General features: G+C 38.6%; 1 protein-coding gene across 4 annotated transcripts in view; it reads left to right on the plus strand.

Moving 5' to 3' along the window:
• Nucleotides 1-24,847, plus strand: part of TDRD7 (tudor domain containing 7) — a 77,268-nt gene that overhangs the window by 14,341 nt on the left and 38,080 nt on the right. For 3 of the 4 annotated variants that reach the window (XM_023242473.2, XM_023242472.2, XM_045042640.1), the window contains 5 exons: nucleotides 1,702-1,914; nucleotides 4,931-5,072; nucleotides 6,037-6,250; nucleotides 17,165-17,238; nucleotides 19,462-19,679. In XM_023242473.2, coding sequence (XP_023098241.1) covers nucleotides 1,708-1,914; nucleotides 4,931-5,072; nucleotides 6,037-6,250; nucleotides 17,165-17,238; nucleotides 19,462-19,679 — 855 coding nt within the window. In that variant the 5' untranslated portion in view covers nucleotides 1,702-1,707. Of the gene's footprint in view, nucleotides 1-1,701; nucleotides 1,923-4,930; nucleotides 5,073-6,036; nucleotides 6,251-17,164; nucleotides 17,239-19,461; nucleotides 19,680-24,847 lie in introns of those variants that run through there. The other variant, XM_019816214.2, reaches the window with a different exon arrangement.

The raw sequence follows: 24,847 nt of genomic DNA on the forward strand, positions 1-24,847 counted from the left end.
TAGCTTACCTTTCTAAGTCTGCTTTTCCTGGTTTCTTGAATGCCATTCTCTGAATGTATCACCATTCTATTTACTACCAGTCCAGAGGAAATATGAGTGGTTAATCCTAAAAAATGCCAATTACTGACTATTGAATTACTGACTATTGAAGGCCCTTAGCCAGGGCCCCCACAGGTTTCCAAGGTACCAAAATTCATTTTTCTCTCACTTGACTGCTGGGTATGACGCTTTTGAATATACCATTCTTCTTGGTTCTTTCCTCTTTTTGTTTATATGACACCAGTTCTGCCTTTTCTACTTCTATCTCTGGTCACTCTTTCACAGGTTCTTCTTTGTCTTGCCTGTCCCTTAATGACAGCCTTCCACAGAGGTCCATCCTTAACTTTATTTTTGACTCCCTGGGCCCCAAATACCATATATATGCTAAAGGTCAACAAATCCCCAGTTCAGACCTCTAACCTGAGTTCCTCATGAATATATCTGTGTGGCTTCCCTATATGCATCCCAGCCTCCATATGTCCCAGATGAATTCACTCTTTTCTTCTCTTGCAAACTTGCCTCTACCCCATCTCAATGTGGGTCATTACTGTCTGCTCTGTTTCTGAGCCAGAAACTTGGAAACTCCCTCATAATCCAAACCAGTTAATCAATTTCTGTTGATTCTACCTCCTAATTACTTCTCAAATTGATTTTTTGTTTATTCCCAACTTCCTGTTTTTAAGTCCTCCATATTTTCAAGTGTTCTTACAAACTCATTAGTCTTTCTCCTTCCCATTTGTCTTCTCCACTACTGAATAGTTATCTTTCTAAAATGCAAAGCTGATCACTTTATTCCCCTATTTAAAATTCTTCTAAGGGGGCGCCTGGGTGGCGCAGTCGGTTAAGCGTCCGACTTCAGCCAGGTCACGATCTCGCGGTCCGTGAGTTCGAGCCCCGCGTCCGGCTCTGGGCTGATGGCTCAGAGCCTGGAGCCTGTTTCCGATTCTGTGTCTCCCTCTCTCTCTGCCCCTCCCCTGTTCATGTTCTGTCTCTCTCTGTCCCAAAAAATAAATAAACGTTGAAAATGGTAAAGCGATCTTCGTTACAGATATTTTAAAAAAATAAATTAATTAATTAAAAAAAAAATTCTTCTAAGGCCCCACATTATGTTTGGCAAAAATGCACACATGTAAACATAATATAGGGGTCTCTTCTGAGTCTGCCTCTTCCCACCTCTTCCCACCTCTTTTATCCTCATCTTTCAGTCCTCAACTTACAATCTTAGAGTCTTCATTCAATCATGTCCAGCCACTTAACTGCCTGGAACTCCTCAGAATCAACCATCTATTTCTCTCTGACCTCTGTGTCCTTTGAACTTTCTATTCAATTTACTTGAGGCTGATACCTCTCCCCATCCTCACCCCACCACACACTCTTTTCCTCCTTGCCTGGCTGATTCCTTCCTGTCCTTCAGGATTCCATTCAGACCTCCCCTCTGGGAACGTTTCCCTGATATCTTCCCTCCCCAGATTAGTCTTTGTGCATCTTGGACTTGCCCTGTGTTCTCATAGTATTCTGTGCTTTTCTCCACCATAGTAATCTCCCTATATTGTAACAGCATTGAAAGCATTCAGTAACAATTGATGGGATAACCTAACAACTTCGAATGAGTTCACAGGCTAATAAATCATATTATAGAAACCTTCTATTGTGTTCTTACAGGTGAAGATGCTGGAAGCAGATCTGGTTTCAAAAATGCTACGAGCTGTTCTGCAGTCTCATAAGAACGGAATAGTATTACCCCGCCTCCAAGGAGAGTACAGATCCTTGACTGGAGACTGGATTCCCTTTAAGCAGTTAGGTTACCCAACACTAGAAGCCTATCTGAGAAGTGTGCCAGCAGTTGTGAGGATAGAGACTAGTAGATCTGGAGAGGTAAGAAGGTAATTGTGCATGTCAAGAGTCAAACCAATTCTTTTTTTTTTTTTTTCTAATGTTTATTTTTGAGACAGAGACAGACCATGAGTGGGGGTGGGGCAGAGGGAAAGGGAGACATAGAATCCGAAGTAGGCTCCAGGTTCTGAGCTATCAGCACAGAGCCCGACGTGGGGCTCGAACTCGTCAACTGCGAGATCATGACCTGAGCCGAAGTAGGACGCTCAACCGACTGAGCCACTCAGGTGCCCCAAGAGTCAGACCAATTCTTAATTGCCTGCCTGGCACTTCTAATCTCCTAACTAGGACAGAAGTCAAAGTGAAAAGTACTAGCTAAGTGGTTTGAGATTGTTAGTGATAGAAAGCATCCAAGACACAGCCTAAATTCTGATGTCTTTTGTTTTATCCCTCAGATTCTTTTTGATGTAAAACTTAGACTCTAGTCACTATAGATGAAAAAATTTAAAGTTTACCCAGTCATTAGCATTCAAGCAAAGTAAGTGTATTGGAGACCTAAATGCCAGGTGTCAGCACCCATGCATTATACACCTGCTACAACTGTTTTTGCTCAGGTCACTAATGACCTCCTGATTATCAGAGCTAATAGATACTCTTAAATTCTCATTGTTTGACCTCATTCCTATCTGTTCCTACTATCTGGACCCTAGTTGAGTCTCTAGTGGATCATTCAGCACTTTGATTTTTTTTTAATATTTTTTAAGTTTATTATCTATTTATTTATTATGAGAGAGAGAGAGAGAGTATGAGCAGGGGAGGGGAAGAGAAAGAGGGAGAGAGGGAATCCCAAGCAGACTCCACACTGTCAGTGCAGAGCCTGATGTGGGGCTCGAACTCACGAACTGTGAGAGCATGACCTGAGCTGATATGAAGAGTCAGATGCTTAACTGACTGAGCCACTGAGCATCCCAACACTTTGATTATTACAGGGCCTTCCCTACCATTCTCCTTGTCCTCCTTAATCCCTTCTTTCTCTAGGCTGTTCTACCCTTCACACCAATATGATAAGACTATTTAAATCTTTTAGTTTCTCTGGAAGAATATTTTATATAGAGCATGGCAATTTGGTGGTAGCAATGAAATGTTTTATTGCACATACCCTGTGACCCAGCAGTTTCACCCCCTGGTATCTCCCCAATATATGGTATGAAAGATATGGACAAACCAATGTCCAAAAGACAAAAAGCACCCACCTTACCAAACACCATATTCTTCTGGGTTCATTTCTACATAGGTAAATAGATATAACAGATCTGGGGTATTTCTTACCCAAACTTGTAATAGTTGTTCTGTTTGGGGGCATGGGGAAGGCAGTGGGTGGAGGAGGGAACAAGGGAGAAGGATCAGGAGAGTGATCAAAGGGAAGGTTCACCTGTGTGTAATCATTTTTATAAGGATCATGTCTAAATTAATTAAATACTATATTAATAATAAAACTTGCTTCAATATCCCTGATTCTTCTAGACAGATTTAAGCCCCCCTTTCTGTCTACTTGACACTTTGTAATACATCCAATATAGCATTTAACATAATGCTTTCTATTTAGTCTCTCTGTGTCTCTCTTTTTCTTCATAAGTTTCTTGAGGATGAATGATTGTTTTTTAACTCCAGATAGTTCTTAATAAATATGTGTTGGAATATATGAATGATCAAATGTCTCATGAATTAATAATGCCTCATATGGTTACTGTGCTGTAATTTACTCAACCCTGTTCTCCTATTATGGACATTTTGACTGTTTCCAGGTTTTGATAGTTAAAATAACCCCTCTTGCACATATTTTGGTATGTAAAGTTTTTTTTTTCAGTTATATTCGTGTAATATATTTTCAGGAATAGAAATACCGGGCCAAAGAATAGGAGCATGTCTTGGCTTTTGTAAAGCCTCATTGCTTTCCTGTTCTTGATTTCTACTTAGAACTAGAGCCTTTAACGCTAGAGGTGGCTTTAGAGACCATCTAGTCCCAGTATTCTACACACTGGAAAAAAATCCCCCATATATCACTTTTTTAAAAAGATGAAGAGCTGAGCTGCTGTGTTTTAAGCAGGTGCTTCAGGGTCCAGTGCCTCTGCTTGCCCTGCCTTGCCCTCACCGCACTGCCACTGTGAGGCTCCAGAGTTACCTTCATGGAATCTGGTGGCACCAATGAACAGTTTGAAAACCCTAGATCTAAGCCCACTCCTGTTTTATAGCTGAGAGAGTGTACTACAATGTGGGAGCTAAGCTGCTTTGTCCCAAGTCATCCAGCTAATCTGTTTCAGTGGCAAGATTAGGATTGGGTTGTCTTTGAGAGGTAATAAAAAGAGCGATTATGAGTACCTACTTTGGATTCAGAGAGATAACCTAGCTGTGTCACTCGGGAAGGTTGCTTAACTTCCCTGAGCCTCTGTTCTCCCATGTATAAAATCAAAATAAAATATATCTCACAGATTATATGAGGTAATATGTGCAGATCACAGGTTTCTTTTGGTTCATTGGTTAATCCCATAGTACCTAGCACATTATATATGTTTAGTGAATACTTGTTTAAGGAATAAATGAAATTTTCAATTTGAGGAGAGATCATTCAATGTGCTAGACTATTCTTTAAAAAAAATTTTTTTAACATTTGTTTTTGAGACAGAGAGAGACAGAGCATGAGCAGGGGAGGGTCAGAGAGAGAGGGAGACACAGAATCTGAAACGGGCTCCAGGCTCTGAGCTGTCAGCGCAGAGCCCGACACGGGGCTTGAACTCACGGACCATGAGATCATGACCTGAGCTGAAGTCGGCCGCTTAACCGACTGAGCCACCCAGGCGCCCCAGCTAGACTATTCTTGATGTCTCTTATAGAATGTAATTTTGCTCTAACAGTATCAAAAAGAGAGAGGGATGTGAATATTTGCATACAGCTTGAGTTGGAACATGTAAACTCACTAAGATCCACTTTTAAAAATCGGCCTCTAGGCAGCAGTGAATCTGAGAAATGTTTCTCCTCTCACCTTGCCTCTCGTGAATAGATTACCTGCTATGCCATGGCCTGCACAGAAACTGCAAGAATTGCTCAGCTTGTGGCTCGTCAGAGGAGTTCTAAAAGGAAAACTGGGCGGCAAGTTAATTGTCAGATGAGAGTGAAGAAAACTATGCCATTTTTTCTAGAAGGTAAGGTCTTTTCACATGCTAAAATTTTTAAACCTATCTATGAATACATTGTCATATGGAATTAGGAAATATTGCTTGTATTCATGATAAACACCTACATTTGTTAGCATTCATAGGTCAAGAGGGAAATCTTAAAGCTAGTACTGTATTTCCATTTGAAATGAAGTGAAGATGATGAGCATGACTCACTAAGTTATTACACAATGTGAGATAATTCAGTTTTAATTAAGCTTATTATGGCAAAGTGTTGTTTTATTCTTTTAGGTTTTTGAGGGGGGGAAGCCTCATCCAGAATGTTGGGTGAACCAAGAACCTATGATTTAATGTCTTATTTAGCAAGTCATGTCTTTTATATTAAGATCCTCTATTTTTGGAAAAACATGAATTATATTGTACACAAAGGTGTTATAGGCAACTTAGCCAATGTTTACTGAACAATTATCTCAGAGAGCTTTTAATCAGTTCTAAAACTAAATTCTCAAGATATAGTTCAGTGATAATATGAAGGAGTAGACCCCCAAATGCCACCATGAGCATTTTAGACAAGGGAACAGTCATGGGAGAATGGCCATGTAGGGCTTCATGGCAAAGGGGGATTGAACCCAGATCTTGAATGAGGGGAAGAATTTCAATTGATGGAGAAGAAATGGGAGGCCTGAGATATGGCTGAGTGTGCTACATTTGTAGCAACGTGGGGTGGCTGCCACTGAAGTGTTGGTTGGTGAGTAGAGGGAAGGTAACTGGCTAATTTAGCAGATGCAGCCACGTTTTGAAGAAATCTCATCTGCTGAATACCAATGTCTATTTCCCCTACTGACAAACCCTGTAGTGGCAACTTCCTCGTGTTCTTACAAACTATTCTGAGAATAGAGACTCCCAGAAAACATCTGGGCAGGGGAGTGGCATAGTGACACGAAGCTTTGGGGAAGCTAATTGATTCCATTATGTATGCCTAACTTCACAGGAAAACCAAAAGCAACCCTCAGACAACCAGGATTTTCTTCAGATTTTTCTATCAGCAAAAAACCTAATCCAACACTGCTAAGAGACAGAGGAAACTCTCTTGGAGTTAAGTCTGATGCTGAAATGCCGCCTTACACGTTACACACAACTGCTGGAAGTGAAGTATTCAGAGACGTTCCAGTGCAGAGACATGTGACCATGCCTACCAGCAACAGGTATTTGGGCTTTGTCTGGCTAAAAGGAGAAGTTTGGTGAATCTATGATAATAAATGTTAAAAGTGTTCCGGATAAGAAGGAAATACTTTCTGTTTTACCTAATGTAAGTTCACATGTAGCAGAGAAATGCATCATTACTAGTAAATCCACTCTTCCTGGCTACCTGAATGTCATTGTCTGAGTATCTTCATTTTATATTTTCTCTGCATTGTTGGTAATCTCTCCTTGTAAAATTCATTTTGAAAGCTCTCACAGGAAAAGAAAAGGCTCTTGAAGGCTATTCTAAGATGCTGTTTCAGGATAACTTACAACTTTTTCTGAAAACCTTTCTTATAATTAGTTTTATAACTTCTAGGTAACATTCTTGATTTGCACATTCCACTGTGCTCCAATAATCATATCTATAATTATATAGATTATATATATATTATATTATATGATTATATCTATAATCACACATCCATGCATCAGCATATCCGACTGGCAATATTAACACAACCTTCAAGTCCTAGTTTGAGTGCTGCCATTTATTAGCCAGGTGAACAAGTGAAATGATTTCATCTTTTAGGGCTGTGGTTTGTTGTTGTGGTTTGTTGAATGAAAATGTTAAACTAGGTGACCTCAAAGTTCCTTTTCGGCTTTAAATCTTATACTTTTTGTAAGGTAATTCAGGTCAGCAAACTATGACCCACGGGCTAAATCTGGCCCATTGCCTGTTTTGTGTAAATAAAGTTTTATTGAAACAAAGCCACATCCCTTTGTTTATATCATTGTCTGTGATTTCCTTTGCGCAACTGCAGTTAAGTAGTTGTGCCGAGACATTATGGCCTGCCAAACCTAAAATATGCACTAGCGGACGCTTTTACAGGAAACATTTACCAACTCCTGATATAGATGAATGAGTATCCCATTCTTTCATTCTTTTTGTGCCTTTATAAAACAAATGTTGTTGTATTATTTTTTTTAAGTTTATTTATTTTGAGAGAGAGAGAGAGAGAGAGAGAGAACATGAGCAGAGGAAGGGGTGGGGGTGGGGGCAGAGAGAATCCCAAGCAGGCTCTGCACTGTCAGCACAGAACCCAATGTGGGGCTTGGATTCACAAAACCGTGAGATCATGACCTGAGCCGAAATCAAAAGTCAGACACTTAACTGACTGAGCCACCCAGGCGCCCCATGTTATATCCCTTTAAATCGGTGTTCAAATATTCCATTTTGTGTAAAAGCTACACCTCCCCCACCCCAGCACTCCCCCTACTATACTAGAATATTTAGAATTATTTTTTTTAACTTAGTTAAAATTTTTTATAATGGTATATATTTAGTGCTATTTATGGTTAGTTATAATTTTGATAAGGTCTAGAAAATACATAGTTAGAACTTGGATCTTGACCCAAAGCACTAGTTAGGGCCAGCATGTGACTGAGGTACCACTGTCTCCTCTGCTTCCATGCCTCCATTCAAGTTCCCATTTTGAATTGAATCTATAAAATGACAACAAAACCAAGACATACTGGATTGTGGGCCCAGGAGAATATTCTCTACCCCATGGTCTGGTGTCTCCTACCCATCTCTTAGTGGCAATGGGCAACCCAGGTAAGTTCCTTCCATTCCTCCAGGTAGGACCAGCAGTGATTGAGAGGGGCTGTGCTAGCACCAAGATGCCCAAAGGGCAGGCCCAAGATCGTGCTTTCTGACCTACAGCCTAGTGTGTTCTCACCCTCTTTCACCTGGCAGCATTAGGTCCAGGGAAGTGCATTCTGTTCCTGTGGGCAGCACCTGATCAAGAAGGAGCCCCAACAGCAACAAGTAAATTTAAGTTAGCCTGTAAGGGCTCTGAAAAATCAGTTATCATTGGAACTACAGCTACAAATGTGGGCCAGGAGCTGTGTGCTAAACCTAAGCAGGTGATTGTCTGCTAAAATAGGGCTTTTAAATTGGATTAATAGTTTCCTAACGTATGTCCAAATGTCCAGGATACAACAAAAAGTCACTTGTTATACTAAGAACCAGGATAATGACAACTTGAATGAGAAAAGACAGTTGACAAATGCCAAGAGCAAAATCAGTCAGATGTTGGAATTATCTGGCAAGAATTTTACAGCAGCTCTCCTAAAATGCTTCAATGAGCAAATGAAAAGAATTTGGGGGGGGGGGGCAAAATGGAAAAAAAAGAAAATTCACCAAAGAAGTAGAACATATAAAAAAGAATGAAATGGAAACTGTAGTATTAAAACAATGGAACACCAAACTAAAAAACTCACTGGGTAAGCTCACAACAGAATGAATATGACAGAGGGAAGAATCCATGAACTCAAAGATAGAGCAATAGAAATTACACAATCTGACCAACAGAGTAAACAGACTTCCTTCAAAAACAAAACAAACAAAAGAACACCTACCAAAGCCTGAGGGGCCTTTGGAAATAAAACACCTAGCAGAGCCTTAGGAATATGTGGGGGAAAATAAGAAAAGATCTAACATTTGTATTATCAGTGTCTTGGGAAGAGAGAAAGAGTGGGGCTGAAAGAGTATTTGAACACAAAATGGCTGAAAACTTCTCAAATGTGGCTAAGGATATAAACCTACAGATTCAAGAGTTCAGAGAATCCTAAAAAAGATAGATCCAAGAAACCCACATGAAGACACATCATATTAAACTTCCAAAAGCTAAAGACAAAAAATCTTAAAAACAGCAAGAAATGACACATCACTTATAGGGGATTACCAGTTTTAATGACAGTGGATTTCTCACCTATGACCATGGAGGAACCCTGAAGGAAGGAAACAGCACATTTTTCTTGTGCTGAAAGAAAAAACTGTCAGCCATAAATTCTATATCCAGGAAAAATATACAACAGGAATGAAAGGGAAATAAAGACATTCTCAGATGAAAGAAAACTAAGAGAATTTGTCACTAGTTGACCTACTCTTAAAGAGTGGCTAAAGGAAGTTCTCTCAAGAGAAAAAAGATGGGCTTGGAATTTCAGAAAGGAAAGAGCAGAACTGGTAAAAACAGGTGTAAATGTAAGATTATCCTTCTTATGAGTTTCTTAAATCATACTAGGTTGAAACAAAAATTATAACACTATCTGATAAGTGCTCAACATATATAGAGAACTTAATTAAATTTGCAAAATTGGGGGGAGGAGAGGAGACCTAAATGGAAGTAAGGTTTGTACACTTAAAGTAGTAAAACGTTGATACCAATGGAATGTGATGTTGTATATATATATTGGAATGCTTAAACCAACTAGTAGGAAAGCTATACAAAGTGATATACAGAGTGATCAAACAGGGGAGGGGCAGAGAGAGAGGGAGACACAGAATCCGAAGCAGGTTCCAGGCTCTGAGCTGTCAGCACAGAGCCTGATGCAGGGCTTGAACCCACGAACTGTGAGATTATGACCTGAGCCAAAGTCAGACGCTTAACCAACTGAGCCACCCAGGCGCCCCTATACCACTTTTTCTTTAACTATTCCTCAGTTGATGGACATTTGGCTATTGATAGTTTGGCTTTTCCATAGTTTGGCTATTGTTGATAATGCTGCTGTAAACATCAGGGTGCATGTACCACTTCGAATCTGTATTTTTGTGTCCTTTGGATAAATACCTAGTAGTGTGGTTGCTGGGTTGTAGGGTAGTTCTATTTTTAACTTTTTGAGGAACCTCCATACTATTTTCCAGAGTAACTGTGTCAGTTTGCATTCCCACTAACAGCATTCTCATCGACATCTGTTGTTTCCTGTGTTGTTAATTTTCGCCATTCTGATGGGTATGAGGCAGTATCTCATTGTGATTTTGATGTGCATTTCCCTGATGATGAGTGATGTTGAGCATCTTTTCATGTGTCTGTTAGCCATCTGGATGTCTTCTTTGGAAAAATGTCTATTCATGTCTTCTGCCAATTCTTAACTGGATTATTTGGTTTTTGGGGTGTTGGGTTTGACTAATTACTTTCAATGTAAGTTTAATTACTTTAAATGTAAAAATGCATGAAAAGATGTTCAACTTCATTAGCCATCATGGGAATGCATATTAAAACACATATTAACATGAGATATCATCATGACACACCTATCAGAATGACTAAAGTAAAAAATAGTGATAATATTGAATGCTGGCAAGGATGCAGAGAAACTGGATCAATCGTACATTGCTGTTGAACATGTAAAATTAATAGCTACTCTAGAAAACAGTTTGGGAAATTTCATTAAAAAACAAAAGCAACTAAACATGCAGCTATCACAGCAGTTGCACTCCTGGGCATTTATCCCAGAGAAATGAAAACTTATATTCATATAAAAACCTGCACACAAATGTTCATAGTAACTTTATTCATAATAGTCCCAAACTGAAAACAACCCCAGTGTCCTTTAGTAGGTGAATGGTTCAACAGACTGTAGTACATTCAGACCACAGAATACTTAGCAATAAAAAGGAACAAACTATTAATAACACAGCAACTTTGGTGGATTTCAAGGGAATTCTGCTCTGTGAAAGAAGCCAGTATCAAAAATGTTACATGCTGTGTGATTCTATTTATATAACATTCTTGAAATGACAAAATTGTAGAGATGGAGAACAGATAAGTGTTTGCCAAATGTTAGGGTTTTAGGAAGTCGGAAGGGTGTGGCTATAAATGTATAGCAAGAAGGGGCCTTGTGATGGGACAGTTGTGATTATAATGATTATAGTCTGATGATTATAACCAATAAATTATTGATTACAGTGGTGGTTACAAGGATCTATATATGTGGTAAAATTTCACAGAACCACATGCACACAGACACACACACATGCACATGCACATACATGTAAAACTGGTGAAGTTTGATTAAGTTCTGGATTATACCAATGTCAGTTGCCTGGTTTTGCTGATGTACTGTGCAAAGATGTTACCATTGGGGGAAACTGGGTGAAGGGTGCATGTGACCTCTATGTATATTTTTTGCAACTCCCCATGAACTTAAAAGTATTTCAGAATACAGTTGACCCTGAACACCATCAACATGAGTTAGGTGTGCTAACCCCACACACAGTCAGAAATACACATACAACTTTTGAGGCCCCCCCCCCCAGTTTGATTGCTAATAGCCTACTGTTGACCAAAAGCTTTACTGATAATATAAACAGTAGGTTAACACATATTTTGTGTATTATATGTATTATACATAGTATTTTTACGATAAAATGAGCAAAAAGAAAATATTTTTAAGGAAATCATAAGAGAAAATACATTTACAGTACTGTACTGTGTTTGTCAAAAAAATATGCATCTGGTGGACCTGTGTAGTTCAAACTCATGTTGTTTAAAAATCAAGTGTAGGGGCACCTGGGTGGCTCAGTCGGGTAAGCATCCAGCTCTTGGTTTTGACTCAGGTCATGATCTCACAGTTCATGAATTTGAGCCCCACATCAGGCTCTGCGTTGGCAGTGTGTAGCTTGCTTGGGATTCCCTCTCTGTCCCTCTCTTTCTGCCCCTCCCCTGCTCGCTCTCTCTGTCTCTCAAAAATAAATAAATAAAAACTTTAAAAAATTTTTAAAAAGTGTAAAAAGTTAAAAAAGGGATAGCAAAAGCCTTATTTATATGGTTTTAGTTTTGAGAATTAATATATCCTTTTATCTTTTGCCTTTCACTGTAAAAATTTCAAATTTCATATGATAGAATATCTTGTACAATAATTTCTAAAACTATACACCTAGCTGTCTTCAGCTGTCTTGCTTTACATAGGTTATGTTACAGACTACTTTAACTATACACTGTTAAAGATGTCATAAAACATCTTCATCAAACCTTTTTTTTAAGAGCACAATACAAATTGAAAGAATCCTTTTAAGAGGAATCTAAATACCACCTGGTGGCAGCTATTATGTGCATCCCTTTTAATTATAAAATCAAAAAAATTACTCTTACCAAAAATAGAACAAGAGCAAAAGCTGTTTTATCTACTTATAAAATACATGAGCAGTAATAGTAAGTAGTAAAAACTATTATTAACTTAAAATTTGGAGGGTCACCAAATCTTTTGGGAAGCTGATAAAAGGTATAAATGATTTTCCCAGAAAAATATATGTGTACACATATACATACATCTTTGTATATTCAAGAGATTCATGGACCTCAGAAGCCCCTTCTCAGGATCTTTGGTTAAGAATTCATGCCTGCCAGTTAACAAACTGAAAGGGTTCTAGAAAAATAACATAGCTGATATTTTCTGATATTGTAGGCATCAATCTAAGTTTATCATGTGTCCAGTAAAATACAAAGAGGGGTCAGGAGTAAGGATATATGATTGATTTGTGATTTCTCTGGTTTATATGAGGGAAGGAAATGTGGGTATCTAAAATAATATAATATATAACCATGGTATTTTTATTAAAGTGATAAAATTACTAAATGAGGTATTTAATGTATTTATCCATAAAACACAGATAAATATGGTACTGAAGTTCAAGATTCCCATTAGGCCTAGAAAGAGAGAAGAAATTACTGTGTGTATATTGTAGTGAGTAAGATCATGGACTTTGGATAGGAACAAATGGCTGTTTGGCACTAACCAACAGGCACTATGATTGAAAAGGCATCTTTCAAGTACTAAGCTAAATAAATGTGAATTTGTTGTTGGTTTCTGCTTCTTTGCATATGTTTAAAACTGTTTTATGTTTAGTATGTGCTAAATATTTGTAGGAAGTATTTTCTAAAATACATTTATTGCTTGGCTCTGATTGTAAAAATACTATGTGTATGGCATAGAAAATTTGCAAAGTGTAAAGAAGTAAAAGGAATTTTTAAAATTGCCTGTAGTCTGGAGCACCTGGGTGGCTCAGTTGGTTAAGCATTGGACTCTTGATCTCGGTTCGGGTCATGATCTCACAGTTTGTGGGATTGAGCTTGGAATTCTCTCTCTCCCTCTCTCTGTGCCCCTCCCTTGCTCATGTTCTCTCTCTCTCTCAAAATAAATAAACTTAAAAAAATTGCCTCTAATCCAAAAATAAATGTAAACATTTAAAAGTTGTGGATATATAAATTTTTAAAAATAGAAATGGGCTCTTGCTATATCTTACTATTTTATAACCTGTTTTAAAAGGTAATATATTGGGGTGCCTGGGTGGCTCTGTCGGTTAAGCGTCCAACTTTGTCTCAGGTCATGATCTCACAGTCTGTGAGTTCGAGCCCCGCATCGGGCTCTGTGCTGACAGCTTGGAGCCTGGAGCCTGCTTCTGATTCTGTGTCTCCCTCTGTCCCTCCCCGACTCACACTCTCTCTCCCTCTCTCAAAAATAAATAAACATTAAAAAAGTTTTTTTTTTTTAAAGTAATAATATATTGTTAACCCACATGATTAAGTATACTAGTACATTATCATTTTTAATGTCAGGGAGATCCATTGTCCAGCCTCCTATTGCTGAATATAAATTATTTCCACTATTGTAAGCAATTCTACAATGAAACATATTTGTAGAACAGTCCTTGCATATATTCATGACTAGTTCCTTAGAATAAATTGGTAGGAAAAGGGTAAGAGGGTATACATTCTAAAGCTATTACTAATTTGTGCTCTACACAGATTATACCAATTATATTCTAGAAGCATATGGAAGTGATTATTTACTTGTATCCCTGCCAGTACTGGGCACCACTTTTTCAGTTGATGCCAAAAGGTGAAAAAATATACCTATATTTTAATTTCTATTTCTTTGACTTTCATTCTTAAGGGGGTTATAATTTTGTCATATGTTTACTTGACCATTTATAGATCTTTTATGAATTACGTGTCTTTGCCCTTTGTACAAACTTTCTGTTGGTTTTTTCTTTTTTCTTTCTCATTTGTAAAAATAACTTATAAATTAAGGATGTTGACCCTTTGTAATATGTTGGCAATATTTCCTCAGTTTATTTAATTTTTGTATTTCCACTATACAAAAACTTTAAAATTTTATATTTTTTTTATCTAAATCTACCAATCTGTTCCTCTGTGGCTTCTGTCTTTAGGTATTATGCTTAGAAAAGCATTTTTACCCCAATACTATATAATAGGTCTTCTGTTTTCTTTTAGAATTTTTATGGTTTCATTAAATCTTTAATCCAGAATTTATGTGGTTGTATATCATGAGAGTTAGCAGTCTTGTTAGCCAGGTGTCCTAATACCAGTTATTACATAATTTTTTTCTTTCCATGCTGGTTTAAAATGCTGTCTTTACCCATTGTAAACTGTTATAAATATATGACTTGGTTTCTGGCCTTTTCATTCGGAATCATTAATTACCTGTCTAATTCTTTTGCTGTGCCAAACGATTCAGATTATTATAACTTTATAAGGTGTTAATAACCTTTACTCTCTACTCCCTCCTCTTTCTACTGCTGATTTGGTTTCTTGCTTCTAACATGTGCTTTTATTACACTTATTGCCACTATCATAGCACTTAGTAGGTTTTGTTCTTATAGATTTTGTCAGTGCATTATTACCTATTTTTGTGTAAGAGGTTATACAAATCTAGCAGCTCACAACACCTAATTATTATTTCCTAATTCCTGTGGGTCATGTATCTGGTACTGCTTAGCTAGGTCCTCTGCTTCAGTCTCTTATGGGGCTGCTGTGGGTGTTGGCCATGGGTGGGGTGAACTGAGCAAGAATCTGCCTCTGGGCTGACACACATGCTTGTTGGCCAAATCACTTTCATTTTTTCCCTCAGTGCTTGACTTCCTGGCTGTTGGCCAAAGACCACCTTCAATTTCTTACCACATAGGCCTTCCCAATATGGCCATTGGCTTCATCAAAGCCAGCAAGGGAGAGATTATGCTGGGGGGGGGGGGGGGCGGAGAGGGGGGATTTGTAATCTCATCATTTGTAATCCCCTCAACCTTGAAATATTCTGTTGGTTAGAAGCAAGTTACTCAAGGGAATGAGGTTATATAAGGCTGTGGCTTGGCCACCAGGAAGCAAGAATCACTGGGGGCCATGTCATAGCAGCTTACTACAGATGGTTTTCTCAACTGTATGTATAGTCCATGAGATAGGGGTGTGTTTCTCTTGTTTAATTGTGTATAATTCCTGTCTGCCCATGCCCAGCTCATAGTAGGTCCTGAAATAAGTGTTTGTAGGGTAAGAATGTGTCTCTAATAAATGGCATATGTTTAGATTTGATAGGGTGTTTTTTGGACCAGTCTAAGTATTTGTCTTTTAAAATACTTAATAATTTGTCTTTTAAAATACAAAATAATAAATTTTTTATACTTTTATAAGACTGGTTGGACCACTTTCATCTTATTATGTTTGTTTTTCACGTGTCCCTGCAGTTTCCCTTGAAATCTTTCTTTTGCTATGTCAACTGTTTTCTGTCCCATCCATCAGACCTACCTATGCCTGAGCCATATCAGTCCCTGCCATAATCTCTCTGTGCTCCCTCTTTGCTCATAAGCCTCTGCCTGCTAATAGAGCCCTCACAGCTGACTCCAAGCAGAGGAGGGTTCCAGTTTACAACTTTAGGGCTCTGGTGCAAGGGAAAAGAGGGCTGTCTCCCTGCCAGTTCTCTAAAAATAGAAGTTGGATATGTTTTTGGCATCTTCCATTATTACCTAGATGTATTAATATGTAAACGTGATGTTCTTATAGTTGCATAGCATCATATATTAAATAAGTTGTATTGGTAGCCTACCATTTAATAATTTCTTGTAGAATTAAAGCATTATGAGGAGATGTTCTTTATTCCAAAAAATTCATCTAATTTTTAGAGTATTCCATACTATCTAAAAGTTGGAAAATATGTATATTGTGTCATTGTCACCTGTTCTAGTTCCATACCCACTGCTGGGCAAGATGTACTCATAGGTTGATTCAATCATCCTATTCATTCCTACAACATTCACTGCCCTTTGCAAGTACCAAGCACTGCCCTAGGCTCTGGGAACAGGTTATTGAGACACTTGGAGCCTAGTGAGGGAGACTGACATGAACATATATGAGTGTGTGTGTGTGTGTGTGTGTGTGTGTGTGTGTGTCTGGTTTCATTGTCCTCATATTTGGAAAAATCTTCCTATGTATGTCCAATGTAATTCATATAAAAATTATTTTGCCGAGTGTATGAAGTGTGGGGAGACAATGCTTTTTCTTTTCTAACTTGCTACTTGAGCAGTCCCTCTGTGGTTCGGAATGCCACCTTTCTCACGTGCTAAGATACAGCGTCAATTGAGTGTTTCTAAGCTCTGTATCATTTTACTTATCTGTTTAAGTATTATAAATGTTGTAACTTTATAACTCACTTCAGTATCTGGTGGTATAAGTCCTTCATTTTTTGGTTATATTCCAAAATATTCTTTATGATCAACTACTTATTCTTTGCATGGCTTTATTTATTTTGTATTGCCGGTCCCTTAAAGGTGATTAATTGGAGGGGCGCCTGGGTGGCGCAGTCGGTTAAGCGTCCGACTTCAGCCAGGTCACGATCTCGCGGTCTGTGAGTTCGAGCCCCGCGTCGGGCTCTGGGCTGATGGCTCAGAGCCTGGAGCCTGTTTCTGATTCTGTGTCTCCCTCTCTCTCTGCCCCTCCCCCGTTCATGCTCTGTCTCTCTCTGTCCCAAAAATAAATAAACATTGAAAAAAAAAATTGAAAAAAAAAAATAAATGCTAAAAAAAAAAAAAAAAAAAAAAAGAAAAAGGTGATTCATTGGAAATCTAACTTCCATGTTCTCTTAAAGTCCTAGTTTAAATTTAGCTTTTAACACATTTTCTCTAATATGACACATGAAAGTTAATACCAGTATCATTTTCATTTTTGCTCATTTTGAAATATTCTAATGACTTCTTTTGCTATTCAGTGCCACAGAAACTTTAAATGAAAAGCACAGTGCTTAAAACTTGGCATAGACTTTGATGTTTGAATTTTAACTTACTTTTTTTTTTTTTAACACCTTAGGTTTAGTCCAAAGGCGTCCCTCCCACCACCTTTTCAGATGCATCTCTCAAGAACCTGTGCTAAGGAAATAAACGGTATGTTTTCTAAACATTCTCTTCATGATACATTTCGGCTTCTAGAGCCTTAGAACCCCAAGAAAAATATCTGGTGGTGGCTGTTCGCATTTGCTCTCACCCTATCCTATTTATTATCTTTCTTCCCCTCTTTCCTCATTTCTTTAAATTATGAATTGAAGTGATCTAAAGAGAAAATAGTACCTCCAGGGCTATCATTATTCTGACATAAGGCCTTCCGCATATTAGACGAGTTCTGTTTCGCTCCATGTGTCACCGAGAGATACTTATGTGCCTTGTCACCCTCTTACTCTTCAGAGGATAAGATTTAAAGCACATAAATATGAGGTTTCAACTCAGAAAATAGTTTCAGATACTCCACCATTTTTAAAAGCTGGGACCCTAAACTATACACAGTGACCACTAAGCATCTTAGTATGATACAAATGATTCCTTGGGTTAGAAGATCCAAAAGAGCTGTTAAGAAAACAGTAAGAAACATAATAAAGTCAAAGAATCTGAAGATTAAAATTGCACACACTTGTCGAGGTGCCTGGGTGACTCAGTCAGTTGAACATCTGACTTGGGCTCAGGTCATGATCTCATGGTTTGGTTCGTGGGTTCAAGCCCTGCATCGGGCTCACTGCTGTCAGCACAGAGCCCATTTCAGATCCTCTGTCTCCCTCTCTCTTACTGCCCCTCCTCCATTCATGCTCTCTCAAAAATGGGAAAAAAAAAACATTAAAAAAAGTAAAATGCACACACTCGGCATTGGTCTCCTCCAACCAAAGTATAAATTCCCTGCTCATAGATGCATCTGAGGGAACAGTGTTTCAGGATCAGTATTTACATTGCATGAAATTTAAGTGTGATTTTAAATGATCTGCTGTTTCAAGTGTGATTCTGAGTCAAGATCATTTTTTCCATATGAACACACCTCCAGTATTTCTTATGGAAATTACTTGAATCATATGATTTTTGTTTCTGTCAATAACTTTTACACATGTATTTTCTTTTTTTAAATTTCTTTTAACATTTTATTTATTTTTGAGACAGGGAGAGACAGAGGATGAACAGGGGAGGGTCAGAGAGAGGGAAACACAGAATCTGAAACAGGCTCTGGGCTCTGAGCTGTCAGCACAGAGCCCGACGCGGGGCTCGAACTCACGGACCGAGAAATCATGACCTGAGCCGAAGTCGGCCGCTTAACCTGAGCCACCCAGGAGCCCCTACACATGTATTTTCTGAAACATGGCTACTCCCTTAGAGGTTGTAAATCCTTTTAAATTAGAGTAAGCTTTTTTTCTGCAGAATGCTGAGGACTTGTTTCAGGAGGATTGCAGTTCACGGGACAGCTGATATGTACACGCTTACACACAGCCTCTCCTACCTGTTATAAAACAGACTCCGTTGATTTAACAGAAACCACACAAGCTTAGGGGACTCCCAGTGACTCCACAAAACAGATGCATTTGCAGACTCCAACTGGGCATTAGTTACTGACACTCTCTCGTTAAGGGGGGTCTGACCAGTTCTCAGAAGCTCATCTTTTCCTTATTCCTGATCCTTTTATATCATTACTTGGGAAGAACCTAAATAAATTAGTGATGTCCTTATATGGACATTGTGTGCCCTTTTGTTTGCTGAGCCAAACTCAGTCTAGTGCCCTGTGCTGGGTGAGAGCAGAGTTCGCATCCAGCCCTCCTCAAGGAGCTGCTCACCCTTTGGCCTCCTGGCGTCCTCAGAGGCTAGAGGCCCCAGACCAGTCTGTGTATCTCTCTACCTGCCAGTTTAAAATAGAACTTCTGTGTATTGCTAAATTGTTTTTCTCATTAATAAAGCAGAAAAACATATTTTAAAACCTGGACATTTTCAAAATTTTCTATAAAATGTTCTTTGATCTTACTATTAAAGCACTATCCTAATGCTTTGTGGAATACAGGTTTAAATAAAGCATTGCATATAAACCAGTATGTCTAAAGTTTAACCTTTCTTAGTTGCAGTTAGAGAATGATTGGTTAAATACTAAATTTTATTATTCTCTATGAAACAAGATCATCCTGATGTTTAAATTAGGAAGCACCCTTGTCAGTGTCCTTCTTGGCCTTATCCTGTCCACTTCTAAGTCCCTTGACCCCCATAAGCCTGAAGTGTAACAAAGCCTAATAACACAGATACTAGGTAATGGGGATAATCTAAAATGTTAAGCCTTTTGGTTAATTCTATCATTTTTTTAATTTAAAGATAATTTAAATCAGACTGTTGAAAAACCAAATGTCACGCCTCCTGCCTCTTACACTTATAAAATGGATGAGGTTCAAAACCGCATAAAGGAAATACTAAACAAGCATAACAATGGCATTTGGATATCTAAGCTTCCACATTTTTACAAAGAGTTATATAAAGAAGAACTTAATCAAGGAATTTTACAACAATTTGAACACTGGCCTCATATTTGCACGGTACGTTTCTCCTTACTCCTCCCTTCTGATGCCTGCTCCCTGCCCTTCTTTCAGATTTTGAGTTATTAATCACATCACCTTTTATACAGGGAGCATGACGCACTTGACATAATATTGCTTCATTAATATTTATCTCTAAGATTAACATATATTGGTTCTTACTTACGGAGATAGGTCAAGGTCGAGGGCTGTGTGTGTTGTGATTGCTGTTTTTACATATTTTGTTTTAAATTATTTTTAAGTGCATTTTATATGTGGTAATATGTATACCATTTTGTATCGAACTGTTACCAATGGATACTGATAACTTTGCCATTTTAATAACTTGAACTTACTGGTAATAAAACTGCATTTGCCTCAAAATTTTACATGCTGGTTCCTGAGCATTTTTTAGAGACATTCAGCTGAACTGATTTTAGTTATTTTGACTACTTATTTATACAGTATCTTATTTTAATTTAAAAATGAACATAGGGTTATGATTTAAAATTTTTGCAAAATTCTTTGGAGGAAAAAATTGACAAGTTAACTGACATCAATTTCTATACCTGTTTCTACTTGAGTGTCTGTTATAATACAATGATGGATCAGAATAGTTTATTAGAAATCTCAGTTCAGCCAGCGATAGAGACAACTAAATTCCTAAACCAAAGTAACTAACTTTCAGGTTTCTTAATGTTTTCATTTACATAGAATGTATTCAATCATGTAACTATTCTAAGTGGTAGCATTAGCCGCTACTTGGTGCTTCTGGAATTAAATATACATACAATTTTGTTTTATAGAAGGCTTTCATTTATTTAATTGAATATGTATTTTGGCCCCTGACCTTGTTGGGTAATGCACAGGCCACTCTCTTTTTCTAAGCCCCTGGCCTGAAGACATGTATTTTTGTAACCACTTTTTCCTCCAGGTCGCTGACATGGCATTCGAGTTCCAGTCACTTTCCAGGCAAAAGTCATTCTTTCATGCATCCAACCTATTTATTCATACATGATTTACCGTGCACCTGCTGGTGCCAGTCACTGACTTAGATGCTAAGAACACCTTAGAGGCATGTCACGTGTCAGAATATTCAGTAGGAAGTGGGAAAACAAGAAGAAATAGCAAACTCTGGCAATAGGCTGTTTTCTTCCTTACGAAGTCAAGAATGTTTACAGACTGTAAGAATGTTACCCTGATTTATGTGGAATGTAGGGTTTATTCTTATAATGGGAATTCCTATTAGTTGCTGTTCAGTTCATTCCATTTTTACTCCTTTCTAAGGAGAGTTTTCTCACTGGTTGCAGGTTCAGCAGCGTTGATGTGCCCACTCAGATTTCCCTCATCTTGAGGGCATTTTTGATATTTCACCGCGCTACTCAGTTTAGAGGTTCAGGGCATGGAGACCCCTCTCAGAGGTGGATAGGGTTCTTTTATTTTTTAAATCCATAGACCGTCGTGAACTTATAGCACATCTCAGTGAACTTAGAGCCTTTTTTTTTTATGTCAGGATACACATATAACTCACTATAAAGCTTTGATTTTTAAAAAAAGTTGTCTTTGGAGTAAAGTTTTAAAAATTAACTCCACAGAATCTTCTTAATGTATTGTTGTTTCTGGTTACTGTATTTTATACTCCATGATAATTACTTTTGTTTGTGTAGCTTAATTTATAGCTTTTGGGGGAAATTTTCATCTGTGTTATCTACGTGTCTGCAAAGCCCCAAAATCTCTCTTGCTAGGATTATAGGTGAGAGAGTATCTCTTTGATGTTAAAACCTACTTAAAATGAAGGGTTTCCTACTAAATTTCAGGAGATGAAACAACTGACTTTTTATTTTTTGGTTGCTCAAATTCATCTTTCTTCCGTGATTATTTTCTGTTCAGGAGGTAAGGGTAGAACCCGAAGCAGAAATAGGATATACCTTCCTTATCTATATGCTGTGTCTCTCAACTTTGAGTAGGACTTCTTAGGTGCAATCACTATAAATTATTAGGGATGAGAATTGCTTAGTGTAAAAGCATTACATCTAAGATACCAAAAACTGCCAGTCTTATTGATGTCTATTAATATTTTTCAAAACTCTTTTTATCACATCTAAATATTCTTTAATAGCCTACTGGTAAACAGTTTTAAACAGTTACGCCATGGTTATTTATAGACCGTTTTAAATAGTTATACTACCATGCTTGTTTTTCTTTTCTTCTGACTTCTTGCTTTCCACTTTGGTGAAAAGCAGAAACACTGAGAGCATGACCAGAGCTGTTACTATTACAGGCAAGGACAGACATCCTCAAATGCAGCACAGAAAAGTTAGGGTAAGGAAGATTCGGTCTTGTATTCGGTATGTATCTCTCTATATGGCTTATCGTGTAACCGAAGAAGAAACCCAAGCGCAGTGTATTTCCATATTGTTTTTTAAAGGACTTTCTCAGGGCACCTGGGTGGCTCAGTCGGTTAAGTGTCTGACTTCGGCTCAGGTCATGATCTTGCAGTTTGTAAGTTCGAGCCCCACTTCAGGCTCTGTGCTGACAGTTCAAGGCCTGGATTCTGCTTCAGATTCTGTGTCTCCCTCTCTCTCTGCCCCTCCCCCCACTCGTGCTCTGTCTCTCTCCATCTCTCAAAAATAAATAAACATTTAAAAAGCTTTAAAAAAAGGACTTTCTCCCCCGATCATATAAAACATTCTATATAAAAAATTAAAAATAAAGCTATGAGGGGCACTTAGGTGGCTCAGTCGGTTAAGCATCTGACTTCGACTCAGGTCATGATCTCATGGTTCGTGGGTTCAAGGCCTCTCAGCACAGAGCCTGCTTCAGATCATCTGTCTCCTTCTCTCTCTGTCCCTCCCTCAGTTGCACGCATATGCTCGCTCTCTCTCTCTCTCTCTCTCTCTCATAAATAAACATTTATACAAAAAGTAAAACTATGAAAGTAAAATCACCCATTTATACATATGTACAGTGGATACCATATATACTTGCAAGACTCAGAGATAACCACTTGCAGGTATTTCCATTTGAATATCAGAATGGGCAACATGAGCTTCTGGGGCTAAATAGCAGCTCTGAAATTTTACTTTCATGGAGGTTTTGATCAGCTGTAAGCAGTATTCCATTTCGCAGGGATGTTGGATTACATTTTGATGCAGGCAGAAGGATGCTTTGACTCTTTTGTTCTTCATCTTGGGAATCATCCCGACAACAAAGTGTGGATTGAGTTTTGAAAGCTAAAGAGAATATAAAGTTATACTCACCATGATGAACCAGTTGCATAGTGTTCTAGGCAACTTGTGAGGGAAATGGAAACTTTCCAGGAGCTGTCCTGGAAAGGCAAAGAGCCCAAGATGGCAGGCCTTAGACCAAGGGTACTGGAGTCCAAGCATTTCCATTCAGTCCTTGGAGGAAGACGACACCTCTTGGGTGTTGTTGGTCTTATTAATAATGTTCTTCTTAACTGCTGTGTTTGGCTAGTATTTATGAAATGCTGCTGTGAACCAGACACTGACCTGGGTGTTGGAATAATAGTAAACAAGACAAACGTGATCCTTGCCCTTATGGAACTTCCTGTCTAACAGAGAAAATAAACATGGAACGAATAATGATAAACCTGCGATTGTGTTGAAGGAGAAGGGCAGGGTGCTGAGGAAATGTGTCAACAGGAGGGCCCAACTTAGCATGATGAGTCAAGAACTTCCCAGAGGAGGTGGCTGCTACACTAAAACCTGACAGGTGAACTGAAGTGAGTTAGGCAAAGGAAGCAGCTCATACCGAAGCCCTGAGATGGAAAGAAAAACAGGGCTTTTTCAACTGAAAGAAAGTAAGGAGAGAGTGGCTCAAGAAGAAACTCAAGAGGCAAGCAGAGGCTAGGTCACCTCGTGAAACAGTCATCATTTGGTGGGAACTTAGCGGATTCCCCCCACCATGAGGTCACCCAGGATCCAGAGCCTCTGGCAGACTTGGATTTCTGGTAAAACTCCAGATCTTACAACAATGACTGTTGAGCCTCAGAGATTTTGTCGACATTCTCTACTTTCTGCAGTATGGGTAGAGAGAGAAACCTCTCCATTCCCACATGAGCCAGAACATCTGTCTGTATTTAATGTCTTACCTAAAGCTGCAGAGAGAGCTGGGGGGCTCATTCTTTGAGCCAGACAGGACCACAGGCACTCAGCTGAGAATTTGTACCCCGCCTCAGTGACCTCGAGGATGAACATTGGGCAACACTCTGAGTTGTCCTGGAGGCACAGCGGCCTTCGTTACCAATGTGGCATTTCGTGAATGAGAGCATGACATCCTAGAACATAAAATGTGAGTGATTAAAAAAAAATGCCCAGTTGTACTAATTATTCATGCTTTGATAAAAAGTTTTTACTGTTAATCTGCATTTTTGTTAAGTGTCATCTTCCTACCCGCTGGAAAGCACTACGCTTCAAGTTGTTTAGTACTGTAATACCTCAGACTTTAAAAAATGCGTCACGGTGGTGACGGCTGTCTCGCCACTTACAAGGATACGTTTTTATAGTTTGGGATGTTCAGGAATGTTTCTGTGGTAATTAATTACATAAGATAATAAGGCACCTGTCAGCCCATGCAAAGTGAACTGCCCTTTTTTTAAAGCCTGGATATTTCTGGGCTAAGAATGAACAACTTGGATTTCTAAGGAAGTGAGTGTAAATCGAACAGCAGTGATGCATGCTCAGACTTAATGGTATCGATACAATATAGCAATGCCAGCAAAAGCCACAGTGAGAAGGTAAACTGAGGCCTTGAAAGTATAGCCATAATATCTCATTGGAATCCAATTTCTTTCCTCACTTTTCACCAATAAAAAAATATGTAGTGAACACACTGGAACAGTTTTTAAATTTAATTTCAGTGAGCATCTGAATAGGAGAAAGAATAGCTCTGTGGCAAAATCAGAACAGAGACATTGGTGTGTATGATGTTGCTGTGCTGGACTTGAATAGAGCAACTGCCCGTCGGACCCTAGAGTATGATACAAGGAGTGTGGGCTGGGGCACCTGGGTGGCTCAGGCCATTAAGCATCTGACACTTGGTTTTGGCTTGGGTCACGATCTCAGAGTTTGTGAGGTCAAGCCCCACGTTGGGCTCTGCACTGACAGCATAGAGCCTGCGTGGAAATCTTTCTGTCTCCCTCTCTCTCCCCCTTCATCACTCTCTCT

The sequence above is a fragment of the Felis catus genome, chromosome D4 (assembly GCF_018350175.1).
Source record: "Felis catus isolate Fca126 chromosome D4, F.catus_Fca126_mat1.0, whole genome shotgun sequence".
NCBI lineage: Eukaryota > Metazoa > Chordata > Mammalia > Carnivora > Felidae > Felis > Felis catus.